This window comes from Mycteria americana, chromosome 6 (genome assembly GCF_035582795.1).
Source record: "Mycteria americana isolate JAX WOST 10 ecotype Jacksonville Zoo and Gardens chromosome 6, USCA_MyAme_1.0, whole genome shotgun sequence".
NCBI lineage: Eukaryota > Metazoa > Chordata > Aves > Ciconiiformes > Ciconiidae > Mycteria > Mycteria americana.
Window position 1 is genome coordinate 70,602,503 of NC_134370.1, and position 13,799 is coordinate 70,616,301.

A 13,799-nucleotide genomic window follows, 5' to 3' on the forward strand; every position below is an offset into this window, starting at 1 on the left:
CGGAGCTTCCCCAGAAACTCTGCCCGGTGGCACCAGCCTACCCAGGGACCTTCCTTCTGCCTCCAGGAAGGATTTAATTAGACAGTAGATATCTTGCTTAAGGGACAAATTTTGCTGAAGACCTGGCTCCTGAACGCTTACGAGCCCTAAGAGATTATGGGAACACCACACAAGCTGGCAGCCAACGAGTGCCCCAGACTCTCTAATGAAAACCATTAAGAAGCGCCTCAAACACGCAACAAGTATCCTCCTGACCCAACGGTTTTTCTTTTTTGAAAAATGACTTTGGTATTGGGGAACAAAATACCTGCTTTGGTACAAACTGACCGTCATAGCAGGATTAATTTTTTTTTTTTAATTAAAGAAGATAATGCCAAAGGTAGTTTAGAAGATTTATTTTAAAGTTTTTAAAATACACTTTTGTCCTGAGAAAATACAGTTAGCTTAGGAACAGCTTAATAATACGGATTAAACAAATTTAATGCAAAAAGAAAAAAAAAAATTATCTGAGCCACTTCTTTTATTCTTTGAACACATGAAGGCGGCCACTGGAGTTGCCACCCACCAAGATGTTCTTACTGGGATGCACCACATTAATGGAACAGACGGAGCCAAGGCAGTCAAGGTTATAAAAAGAGTGCAACAATTTTCCAGTATCTTGGAAGACTTCTATTTGTCTTGGTCGTGCCATACTGCCCACCACAAAGCAGCCTTCCTGTTTAGGGTCCCATATCGCTCTGAACCTAGTTAACCAGCGTCCCGTGTTATTGTTATGTCTTCAGAGAAACAAACAGGGAGAAAAAGAGAGAAACATTCCTCTTACTGAAGCCAGTATTTTTAACTATTGTCATTTATGTCTTCTTTGCTTAAACCCATCTTCCTCGCCTTCTCAACCATCAGCACTCTCACACAGCGGACAGATCGTGCTGCTCAGATCTGTTCAGTGGATCACTGCGCTGTGATGGGTGGGATGGGACAAAGACATGGAGCGGAGCAAGAAGAGAAAGCAGAGGGTACTTTGACTTAAGTGATTATTAGTCAAAGTAGTTATGCCTCATGGTTGCACATTTTAGTAAAAACAGAACAAAAATGCACTGAGCCTTTCGATAAACTGCAAATTCAGAATTTTCAAGCCAGTCACTCATCTAGTTCCAGCTCCTTAGCAAACGAAGCCTGACAACAACTCGCCCTTCTGGAGCACAAAGCTGTTTTACAAGTCTTGAGACTCTACCCAAAACCACATGCTTTACCATGAAGAAGTAACCTTTGATATTTTAAAAATGCGCACAGAAGCAGCATTCTGAAACCAAACACGTTTCAAAAGTCACAAAGTGGTCTGTTCAAGGTACGCAGGAAGACATTAAAGCTTGCCTGCAGACTTCACTGACTCAGCAGCCTATGCCCCAGTCGTGCTTTATGAGCAAAAGCCACGGCAGGCAGCCGTGAGGACTAGGGCAGGTTCTCAGGCTAGCAGGGTCCTAGGGCTGCTCTCGCTTCCGCAGCTGCCGGCGAGCCCGAGGCCGGTTGGAAGCACCACACCGCGTAGCCTCTGCGCACCCATCGCTTTTGCCACAAGCGCACCTCAGCAGAAGGGCCACAGCATGCTGTCCTCGGCCCCAGCGCGTTCAGCTTACCTGACGGTACTGAGAACTGCGACTGTCGATGACAAAGAGGTGGTGTCGTAGACCCTGTAACACAAAATAGCGTGTTAATAAAAGGCGCCCGTGTTAAAAAAGGCAGCCCTTTCCTCCTAAAGCACCCTACACATCAGTACAGGCCAGACCACACCAGAGTCTGGAATACAGGAATGAACAGCACACAGACATCCAGCTCACATATAAGCACCAAAATTCCAACTGCAATTATTAAATTTGCTTTTTTAATTGGATTGGCTTTTAGCTAGAACTGAAGGTCATCCTTTCTGAAAGCTTTGTAAGAAGAGAACAAGAATGGCTTGCTAGGAGAAACGAAAGGCTCCTCTAGCCCAGTATCCTGCCCATTTAGTCACTGCACCCACAGGCTGCCCAGGGAAGAACGGGAGAGAAGGGAAAGCACACGCAAGAGTGAAATCCCACCACTGACAGCTTCCGGTGCCAGGACTTCCTCAGGCAGGCGTGAACTCAACTGACAGAGAAACCATCAACAGATCCCCCGCTCTGGGCTCTCCTTCACCCCCGATAAACTTTTAGGATCCCAAACCCCCGAGGGCAAAAAGTTCAACAAGCTGCTGAGTTAAAAGCTGCTTTCTTTTTTCTTTGGAGGAGGCAGTGAATAAATGATCCTCTATCCGTTTTCTCCATTCTGCCACGCACAAAGGTTCTCATATCCATTCTGTACTCTGACACTTGCTGTTAGCGCCAAGGATTTACAATTTTCATAACCAGGCCCACTACGGAGAACGAACCTTCAATTATCTACAGCAAATACATCACAGCAACACAGAACTCACACAAAGAACTCTTTCCTGTGTATATGGGAGGGGACGAAAGAAAACCAAACTTCCAGACAAAACACGTAATGCCGTAACAACTGCACCATACTCAGATTCTTTCCAGAATCTATGTAGTTACCCCTTCTTCAAAAACACAAGCAATCTGTAGAGCAGAGGCCTGATTTTCAACCTGGACTTCACTGGGTCCCCCATTTGGTACCTGCTATTCTTTGATCAAATTTAGGACTTCTAAACATGTACACAGCAAATATGCAGATGCAATCAGGGATTTACACGAACAGATTACCTAAATTATGGTCACAAAACTACAAAGGAGAAAGAAAAACTAGATCTCCAATACCACACAACTCAGAGCAGTTTAAATTACCAAATGGTAGACTAGTTACAAAAGAGCTGATACTATCATAATTTTAAGTACCAGCAATAAATTAAGTTTCTAAGCATTTTGTATTTGTATTCATGAGCCAGGTTTTGGGTGGTTTGGGTTTTTTTTTTAAAGACTAACAGCACCTGTATTATTTTACTGTTCACTATTAAATATACTTCAGGAGACCCCAAAAAATCATGCAACACTACAAACGCCCATGCAAGAAAATGTAATTTAAAAAAGCAATAACAACAGAAAGCTCTCAGTGATGGATGATGCAGATAGGAAATAATAATAGTAATAAAGAAATACCAGTTGACATTTTCCATAAAGATTATTCCTTCCCATGTGGTCTTACCTCAGCTTATCATCAGCACAGACCGTCACTACTCTGTTCCCAGTTACCGGTGAGAAATAGGCAGACGCAACACTTTTCGTGTGTCCTTTAAGAGAGCTCACAGGCTTGTTCCCATTAGACTTCAGGTATCGAACATCATAAATACAAACATCCCTGCAACACAGATCACACAGAACGCTTTACAAGGTGACAGTTAATTAACTAGTATTCTTATGTCCCATCTACCAAAAAACGCTCAAGAGACACCGCAGGTTTTCTGTGAGCTGTGTTTAGAACTTTACTTCAGCAGTGCATATTCCAACGGCCAGTGGCTCCAAAGGATCTTGAGAGCACCAAAACCAGCCCAAACTAACCAGTAAAACCCCTCTGACAGACACTGCGATCTCTCGAAACCCACGGTGACTCGTAAGACCATTTTGTACCCATTACCAAAACACGAAGGAAAGTCAAAAGTGTATCACATTTTAAAACCTGCTAAGAACTAAAAACTTGTTTTCTAAAATGATCAAGAAAGCTTTGACTATACGCTGAGGCTGAGAAATTGTCTGCCTCATCAACAGCTGCTCCTGCCCTCCAAACGTGCCATTTATAGCTGACTTCAGACACCAGTGCAGCTAGAACACTGAAAACGCAGAATAACCGCAGTTTGTTTTGAGCTACGTACACTGAGCCAGCAGCAATGAAATACTGTTTATTCACTGGGTGAACATGGACTGTCCTTGTTCTTTTGAAGCCAATGTCTGCAGAAAGCTCTGAAGATGTTCCTGGCGTCCGTCTGTCCACAACAGCGACGCCGCCATCCCAGTGTCCTACTATCGCAGTGGAGGCATTATCTTCCAAAAAGTCAAAGGAAGATAAGCTTTCTTCACTTCTGCATATCTGAGCACAGAAAAGGTCAAATGTAACCCAAACTATTCAACGAAATACACAGCATTATTCATAACACCCAAAACACTCTATGGGCTGTAGATTTCATGCTTTCCCTTTGTAATATAATAAAATACTAATGAAGACTACCTAATTTGATAGCTCCAGCCTTTAATGAAGACTACCTAATTTGATAGCTCCAGCCTTAGCTATCCACGTAGGTAACCCTTCTGTAAAACCGGTATGCTTTCCACAGAGGATATAATTAACCATCCAAAACAAACTGGCAAAAACGTACTCCGAATTCTCTGTTAGAACTCTTACAAGACACCATCACCTCTATGTTCCAGTAATCAAACGGCTGTTATCCTCGAGTGCATGTTGAGCAAGGATTAATGATTGCATTCCTTTCTCCAATGCTACAGAAACCTTTAATCGGGTGCAGAAATGTGAATTTGGCTTCCTACAATTTGGGAGATCAGAGTCAGGATGTCAAGCTATCTAATCCCATGGCAGTCTCCTCTCAAAGCAGCAATCGGACACAAGTATAATAATGCTGGGGGAAACTTCCATGTTCCAGCTCTCTCTAGGTGTGCAGACTCTCCCCATTAGCAGCTGTACTCTTTCCAGCGGCAGTAACACTCCTAGAGGTATCACAAGGCTGTGTAAGTTGGCATAAGGTAAACGGAGCAGGAGAACAGCATTTCTCTTCCCCCGACTTCTAAAGACACATTCTTGCAAGCATTTGTCTCAAAGAAAGAGCCCCCCTGGACCTTCCTGGCCTCTCGACCAACTGATTGCAGATAATTCCCAAGCAGCTGGCCTGCCTGCAACCCCACCAAAATGACGGTGCCTGTAAGGGTTGGGAAAAAACGCTTTAAACTTTTGTAGCTTGTTATATTTTGCAGTGTTGGAGAGCTGATCAATGCAGATGTATCTGTCAAAAACAAGCAAACAAAGCAAGCATCACGAAGCTCCTCAGTTAAGCTGTCTGGCTCACCGTGGAGACAGTCACAGCATTTTGCTCACCTGAAGCCCAAAAAAAGCAAAGTCAACTCATGCTTTATGTTGGTTTACAATGTTTATTTGGGTGGGGGTTTATTTGTAAGATTTAGTTCTTTAAATCGCTCTCGTTTGTCATCATTAAAAGGTAATGCCTTTGAAGAGAGGCACATATTGCTTAAGTACGGAGATATGAAATTAAATTCGATAATTGCAACCATCTCTGCAGGAAGGAAATTGGGAGTACCCAAGCTGTTACTGTGTTTTATTGAGTAGGAAGCATCTCCGTATTTTTATGATGTTAATTAAAGGTTACTTCATGTGTCCTTGTGGAAATGGAATCTTGAACTTTCTTCTTAACAAAACCACCAACAAATAACAACTCGGGTACAAGACGACTAAAACTTCACAGCAGTGCAGACCACGAGATTTCCAAGGAGCCTGCAGCACAACCGAGGGAGCACTCACCTCATCAAAGACCGCTCTAGTAACGTCACCACATCGCAGAGTGTCATTGCTTAGAGACAGCAAGTGAGCAGGATTAAATGGAGAAAAATGCATGCAGCTGACCGGGTAATTGTGTGGAATGAAGACATGTGCTCCTTCTTCAGACTCACAGTTCTGAAAAACAATGGAGATCAGTGGACGCAGATGCTAATCACTGCAGTTATTTCTATTAATTACTGCAACTTTCCAAGTAAAGTCTCTGTTTTCCAAATGTTCTCAGTCTGCTCTGGGTAACTGTATGGAGGAGGAGTAGGGTGCTTGATGCGTGGAGACATCAGCACAGGTAACACAGGCAGCAAGACTGCTTTGGGGCCCAGCATGCCCAGGCTAACATCTTACTGGAACAAAGGGAGTCCCACCTCTGCATGGAAGAGCGAACTGCCCGCAGGTGGACCACTCAACAGAGCACTGCTAGGCTACGGCCTCCCTTCCCGCTACTGTTTTCACCACTAGACAAGTAATTTAGCTCAAAAGAGCACTAAGAATTTACTCTCCATTTCAGAATTCCGTTTCCTAATTATGAAAAGCTGCAATTTCCTGCTGTAATTCAAGGGCATTTCTCTCACTGCAGTCATCAATACTGTATCTGGACTTCAGTATCTGGCTCTTTTTTACTGGCACAATTGGTTTCTCAGTTACCACAGCTGAACACTTTGCTGAGGACCAAACGTGTGCATATGCCATTTGCATCAAAATATGTACATATTAGGTTATTTAGAACTCAAGCTAAATTATAGTGACCCAAACTGAATGTAAAGCATAATCCCCTATCTCTTCTCTTTTAATTTTGGCATCATTCAAGCCCTGTTATTTTAAAAGAAAATGAATAGATCATTTTGGAACAAGTGCCGGTTCATTCCACAAAGATCACTCTGCTCCCAAACTTGGTCAAGTCCAACTCACTTCAGGGAAATAAAGAAAGGGGGAGCAAGAGGGAAAAGAGTAGCTTTAACAATTCTAGGCTTCCACTGAAATGTCTTTGCAAGGCCACAAAGAGAGCCTGCAGCACTCAGAGACCTCAGCCTCCCTGCCACCACAGCACACTCTTTGACAGGTAGTAACCGCAGCCGCACAGTCAGAGCTTTCCAAACTGTATGGAGCATTTTAAACTTCTTTATAATTGAATAAGAGCCTCAGAGCTGAATTTAGTTGATCGGCTTCCTGAAGCTGTCAAAGCAGAAATGCCTCGAGAGAAACTCGAGAGGTTAATGGCGTTGCAAAAAACGAGAAGAAAATCTGCGTGTGTGTGAACTTCAAGCAGCTGGTTTGGATGCCGTGGGAGCAAAGCGGAGGGTGCAGGGGGAGGTTACAAAGGTGCAAGGCAAGGGCACGAATAAGGACTCTTGCTGCAGGAGTCATTAAGGCAATTCAAAAACGACGGTGAGACTACCTGCAAAGCCCTCCAAAGTTTTCAAAGCGCCAAATGCTAAGCTATTTTTCAGAGACAATGTAAGTAAACATGTGCCAGCATATATATTGGCATAGCAATTTTATCTCTGCTGTCTGGAAGAACAGTGACTCACTGCGGCTACCCCAAATTTGTACAAACTCAAAAAACAAATACTTGAGCATCCATTTCTCCTCACTCTCCAAAACCTAGTTGTGGTATTGCTACAGGGGTGCTGTAATTAGATCCTGACTCTCTCAACGGTGAATTGCAATTTTAACCCTCACTGATAATATTATTTCAGCTAGTGATCCATTCTCTTCCGCTCCGCCCCCCAAAATTACCAGTGCAACCTTTCCTCCCATTAAACCTGGGCTTGCCAAGGACCAGACAGACCTCTCAAGCAATTCTGGTGAGCCTCAATTTAACAGATAGCCTGGTGTTATCCGTAAGAATGGGGAAAGTCGAAAATACCATTGCGAGCCTGACAAAACGACGCCCCATCTGCGTCCATCCCGCAACAAACAGCTCTGCCAGGTGAAGAGCACACTAAGAACTCACCACGTTCCAGAGACCGATCTGCCCGGACTTGTCCCCAGCTGCCACAAAGATGATGCTTTCAGAAGGATGGATAGCCATAGAACACACTCGGTATTTCACAACCTTTTTAATGTTATTTTCACTGAGGACCATGCTGTTCAGGCTGTCTTGGTATCTAGACAACATCATTAAAACATTAGCTATTCAAGAGAAGAAAGGAGAACAAGACAATACCCAGTTTTTAGCTGCTGTCTTCAGATTACCTTTTCAGGTCACACGTGTGCTTTTCAGTATCATTAGCTTTCATCTACAGATAGAAAGGAAATATTTATCAGAATTAGAACCCAAGTTAAATTACGTTATCCAAAAATAACTAATTGTAACTAATACCACCTCACTTATCCTCATCCATGTAGCCAGTAAGTCCTCTGTCAATTTACTGTCCCCCATCTGATCTTCTGGAATCATTGGCAAGGGTCCGGCTGGAACTTGAGGCTGGAATGACATTAGCAATTTTCCTAACTCAAACCAAGTAAAATTACAAATAGGGTGAATTGTTACTTTCCACACACCAGATATTCTGAGAACACATCTACGATAATACCAGAAATAAACAGGAAAAAAATTTTGTATCAAAATCTTATTAAAAAGATAAATAGAACTTTACTGAACACAACAGCAAAGACAAAGAGTTACCCTACGTTTTTTCCTCTCCTGATACTCCAGCAAGGCTGATCTTCAACAGCTGTGTTACAGAGATTTAGCTTTATTCTACAGCACCATGGAAGATTTAAGTTCCCATCTCTCAGAGCAACAGAATTTTTACTTGTTGCTATATAACTACTTCAAAAAGTGAGTAAATATTTCAAAGGAAAATAAACCAGATCAAAAGTTACAATGAAATAACATTAAAACATAATAATAAAACTTGGAATTTAAAGCTGCTCAAATCTACGGGCTGTTGAAAAATGCATAACGTTTTACCTCAGGACCCTTCTGATCATCCCAAACTGCACTATTTCATCAACCTGAGTCACAGAATATTGACTGACTTTCAGAGAGGACATGGGAAGCTGCTATTCAAGATGCTTGAGGGTGAAAGTATTTACCTTTTATTGTTGCCACTGTATAACGCACCTTCCCAAGCATCTAAAGGTTTTTACAAGAAGCTCAGCAATGACAAGTATTATCAGTCAACTTCACCAGCATCGTTTTTATAAAACGTCTATGTGTATGCACACAAACCTCCTCTAACCCTTCCCCATCTTACATATTCCTCTGCTTCTGGCTGGGCAGGCATCTCCGGCATTGGAATTCCTGATGGCTCTACTCTTTGCAAGCGCATAGACCTTCGACGTACTGTTTCATCTTCTGCCTTTTTAGGCTTAGCTCTAGAACAATTAAAACATTTCCAAATTACAGACACAATTAAATAACATAAGCCCTCTGCATTTAAGTACAGCCTAACTAGTTCTGGTTCCCTTTAGGAGGGCTGTGATTACTCTTCCCTTCAGCAACAGCAATGAACAAGAGCAGCACTTCACAATGCATATGTAGGTATTGCATTTTTGTTTCGCTTGCAATACATCCTGCCATTGTTGCTTCTCTTCCCAGCCCTCCTTATTTGTAATTCATCTTTCCACTCATTGATCTAGTCATCTTTTTCCACTTTCTTTCACCATGTATCTTATTCTTTATTTGGACTTAAGCTCATTTTTCTGCTTTGCCTGGCACTGTTTTGGCACTGCCAAATGACTTTTCTTCTACACTAACTGGTTACCCTATTCCTTGCACCTAGTTCTCCCTTCCCTCTTTCTTTCCCACGCCTTTCCCCATCATTTGTTTTCAGCATTTAACAATTCTTTCTTTAGCCATCATGCCAAAATATGATCAGAAAGAAGAAATGCACTTGAAATACCTTAATACAAATATCACAAAAAGAACAACTTCTGTCATTTGACAAAAAAGATATTCACACTGTCATTTTCTTTCCAAAGGATGGCAGAGGAGAGGCACTACCTAGAGGAGCTACCTGTTCATGAATCCATACATGGATTCCAGCTTAAGATAATCAGTTACTCAGATTTAGCTTTACAGGAAGACTCCTCACTAGCTCTCCCTCTTCACGTGTATGTGCAGATGGAAGTGCTAAAACAACTACAACACAATGAAGGAACAGTGCCACAAATCTCATATACAGTTATTTTACCTTTTGGTGACATGAGATTGTCTTTTAGTTGCAATTTGGTGAAGTCTTGCAGCTGACTTAAAGAGAAAAAAAATATATTAAAAATATATATAAGAAGCATAAAAGGTCAACCTGTATAAAATCCGATTATCTAAAGGCTGCAGTAAACTATATTGCAATTACTTATAACAATAATAAAAAGGGATTTTTAAGCATCAAGCTGTGTTGTGTCCGCTTTGCTTCCATATACCAGCAAGAATTCCCTGATTTCTGCAAACGGCGCGCAGGAGCACAGCACAGTCTGGATGCTTTGTAGCCCTTCTCTTTAGGGAACAAAGAAAACACTCCAAATGCTACGCACCAGATGCAGAAAGACACTTATAGTAGAACCTGTAACCACAGAGGCCTCCATTCACAGTGTTTCCTCCGTTACACTTCCAAGACAGGCATTTAGCTCATTTGGACTCCAGAAACGTTTCGACACGTCCAGCTCAGCACTAAGACCACTGCTGCGCTAGCACTCTAGCCAAAGCAGCATCAACCCTGGCATGAAAAGATTTACCTGCTTCTTGGGTTTGGCAGCCCACACTGGCCAGCACTAATGGTAACCGAGATGGCTATAGGTCCTTTTGCTAGTCTTCACTACTCTGCAGTCAGGGCTGTGACTACAGTCAGACTGCCTAGTCTTTACTGACCTCTCTGAGGATAACTGGAAGAAAAGGAGTTATTTTTACTCAAGTTTCAGTCTTGGTGGTAAGGAGGCTTACTGCCTACTAGACAGGCCCAACCATGTCTTGCAGCCTGGTGTAATGAGCAAGCAAGCATGCAGCCATTCAAGGAGGTAATTCACTCACTGCTGCCAGAAAAGGGATATATTACAAATTTAAAAAAAAATAAAATCATGTAAGAGAATGAAAGAGCACAGAAAAAAGGGTAAAGATTTGGATCTACTCAGGTGATAGCATTTGAAATTCCACTGCCTTCACCTTCTAGACAACTTCTCCAATGTGAGAAGAACTGTAACGCACTTGTGTCCACCCAGACTAGCGAGGACACAGGGAAGGACTCCAGCAGCACATGCCCTGCAGCCTCTTCCCAAGAGCTTCTCAAGCACGGGGCAGTGAGCTGAACCGTCCCGACAGCCCGAGACCTGCCACCCGGTGCCCTTCAGGCCCCGCAGCCTTTTGGTTAGATAACCAGCTAACCTGCGTGCACTGCATCTAAAACGCAAAAGCTCAACGCCCTCCGCGGGGAATGCAGTGCGCAGGAAGGGGTGGGAGCACACGTTACACAAGCGAGCAGGACGCCGCAGGTACAGCACTCGCACTGCCCGCAACACACACACAAGCACCTTCACGAGAGCATTTTACCCAAGGGCCACCTCATCAAGGGTCACCTCATCTGGTCCTGCTGGGTCCACAGCTCTGGGACTGCACGGACCGCACGCGCTAGCGCGGCCGGGTGCTGCTGGTACGGAATACCGTACGAGTGGAGTTTTGCTTTCTTCACTTTTTGTAAGTTTAACCAATGACCTCCCCTCTTTGGAAAAAGCTAACTAGCAGCACAAACCCCCATTTTTTTATCCAGTCAGGGCAGTCCTGATGTCTCAGGAAGTTGTCGTGGCTTTTCCCACACCCCTGCCACTGTTAGGGAAGGGTTTCACAACGAGAGGGATGACAGCACAATTATTACACTTGGAGAGCGCATTTTGATGCTACTTAGAATCTATACAAACCTCATGCAGCTTTAAAGCAGCAAAGAATTTAGCATTTTCTGTAATGTTCTTTAGTCTTTTCCTTTCATAAGCTGATAACTGTGAGTATCCATCCTACAAAAAGAAAAGCCAATTACTCTTACATCGTAGAGTTACATGGCCTGCAAGAGATGACCCAGGCTTCTGGGAAGCGAGTCTCTAAATTGATTGTCTGAATTATTTCAAAGTGGTTTGATATATTTGTAAACAAACAAACATACATACATACAAACTGGGGTGATCCCATATCGATACCAAAACTTGTCCATATAGGTACTAGCTTGCATTACAAAACTTACTCCTAGCATTAATTCTGCAAAACGGGCAGTTCATCAAAATCTTGCTCGAACAAAAACAATACTGAAGTGACTCAGTAAACAACTTAAGACTTCAGCAATACAGCAAATATTGCACATAAATGGAATACAGTCGTAGATAATGTTTATCTTTTCTAGAGGAGAAGGTGAACTTGACAAGTTGAAACGATGACTTAAATATGACAAAACTATCATTATCTTGTGACTGTATCCATCCGTAAAAACATCTCGAAGATGGTTATTGACAGCACAAGAACATACTGGTGCTTTTGCTGCTGGGTTTTATACGCTCGGACTGATAGAAAGAGCATTTTTTTCATCCCGTAGACATTCTGAAAGGGTAAGATGAAGTTTTATACTGCCAGTCAGAGAGGTTAAAAAGAAAAAAAAAGTTACATAAAGAGGAAAAATACTTTCAAACTGTGCTTTTACAGCCATAATAAATGTGTGTCTTGAGAACTGCAAAACCATCATCTTTCCTTTGCTGCAGCCAAGGAGCAAGCAAGCCTCGACTGACACCGCTGCTGCTGCCGCTTTGGGAAGCAGCTCGGGGCCGGCCAACCCCGCACCGGCGCGGACACGAGCGGCACCCACGGGCACCCACCAGCGCGGCGTCTCCCGCATCGCTCCCGTCGCTGTCCGCATCCCAAACGCCGTCCAAGCCGTTGCCCGCCGGGGTGCCCGCGGGCGGGGCGGCGGGGGGCGAGGCGGGGGCGGGTTTCCGCGGGCTGGGCTCCAGGCAGAGCCTCTTGCCGGCCGGCGCCCTGCCCTCCGCGCCCCCGCCGCCGTAGGCGTCCAGCAGCCGCTTCTGCGGCAGCCGCCGGCCCGCGACGGCGAGCGGCGTGAGCAGCACCCGCAGCTGCCGCGCCGCCACGGCTCGCCGCTCGCCCTGCTCCGGGCTGAGCCGGAGCTCGGCGGTGCCCGTCGGGGTGGACTCCTGGGGAGGGAAACCGGCAGCTCGGCGGGGAGCCGCAGCGCGGGCCGTTCCCGCGCCCTCCGCCCGCCGGGCCCCGCGTACCCCCGCCTGACACCCGCCTTCCCGCCCCGCTCCTCACCAGCCCCGGTCCCCCCCGGGCCTCCCTCCTCACAGCCCCGGCTCCCCCGCCCTCCCATCTCCTCACAGCCCCGGCCCCCCCGCCGGGCCCCTCTCCCCACCGCCCGGCTCCCCCAGCCCCCCTCCTCATGGACCCGCTCCCCCTCGTCCGCCCCTCTCCTCACGGCCCCGACTCTCCCCGTCCGCCCCTCTCCTCACAGCCCCGGCCCCTTCCGCCCGCCATCCCTCCCCTCTCCCCGCCGCCCCGGTTCCCCCCAACGGCTCCCCGCCGCCCCGGGCAGGCAGCTCGAACGGCGGCCCCCACTCCCCACCCTCCCCGGACCTGCATCCGCTGCTGGGTGCGCGGCGACGGCTCCCCACGCTCCAGCGTACCGGCCTGCGACAGCGCCATGGCGGGCCGAGTGGCGGGCGGGCGGGGGGGCGGAGCGGCCGCTTCCCGCTCCGGCGAGGGGCGGCCCGGGCGCGCTCCCGCCCACGCCGCCTTCCCGCCAGGGCAGCCGCAGCCGCAGCCGCGGCCGCCCCGGGGTGCAGGGCGGCCCTCGCGGCGGGGACCCGGCCCGCCCGGCTCCCGGCGGCCCCGGAGCTGCCGTAATCGCGTCAAAACCCCAGAGCCGGCGCTGGCCCCCGCACTCGGACTGCCGGGTGAGGGATCAAAATCACGCTAGCCGGACCGCGGGCGGCGAAGAGGAGCGATGTAACCACGCTCCGCAAACACACGCTACAGCTTGGCACGCTCAGGAGAGAAAAAGTGAACATTTTTAACCGTGGGATTAATGGAAACGGGCTGAAGGCTCGTGAGGTGCGTCATGAAATAGAGGAGAGCAGCCATCGCGGACTCGTTGCCCAGACGTAGCTGACGAAATCCTCTGCCCCAGTCCAGCAGGCGAAGGGCTCGTCCTGGGCCGGCGTCTCTGCGACCGTGCGGGTAGGAGCAGGGGCTGTTCTCTGAGCCCCTCCGCTGAGCCCACCAGGGTCACCCCTGCAAGGCAGGAGAGGGGGAGCCGAGG

General features: G+C 46.5%; 1 protein-coding gene across 1 annotated transcript; it reads right to left on the reverse strand.

Annotated features, from left to right (window-relative positions):
* Positions 1-398: 398 nt before the first annotated feature.
* WDR76 (WD repeat domain 76) lies at positions 399-13,325 on the reverse strand. Its single transcript, XM_075506501.1, has 13 exons — positions 13,115-13,325; positions 12,343-12,675; positions 11,404-11,496; positions 9,690-9,745; positions 8,751-8,871; positions 7,874-7,975; positions 7,744-7,787; positions 7,502-7,655; positions 5,515-5,667; positions 3,842-4,056; positions 3,178-3,330; positions 1,635-1,688; positions 399-776 (listed from the first exon to the last, which is right to left on the reverse strand). The coding sequence occupies exons 1-13, from the start codon at positions 13,181-13,183 to the stop codon at positions 521-523; spliced, it is 1,803 nt and encodes a 600-aa protein (XP_075362616.1). The 5' UTR covers positions 13,184-13,325; the 3' UTR covers positions 399-520.
* Positions 13,326-13,799: the final 474 nt, after the last annotated feature.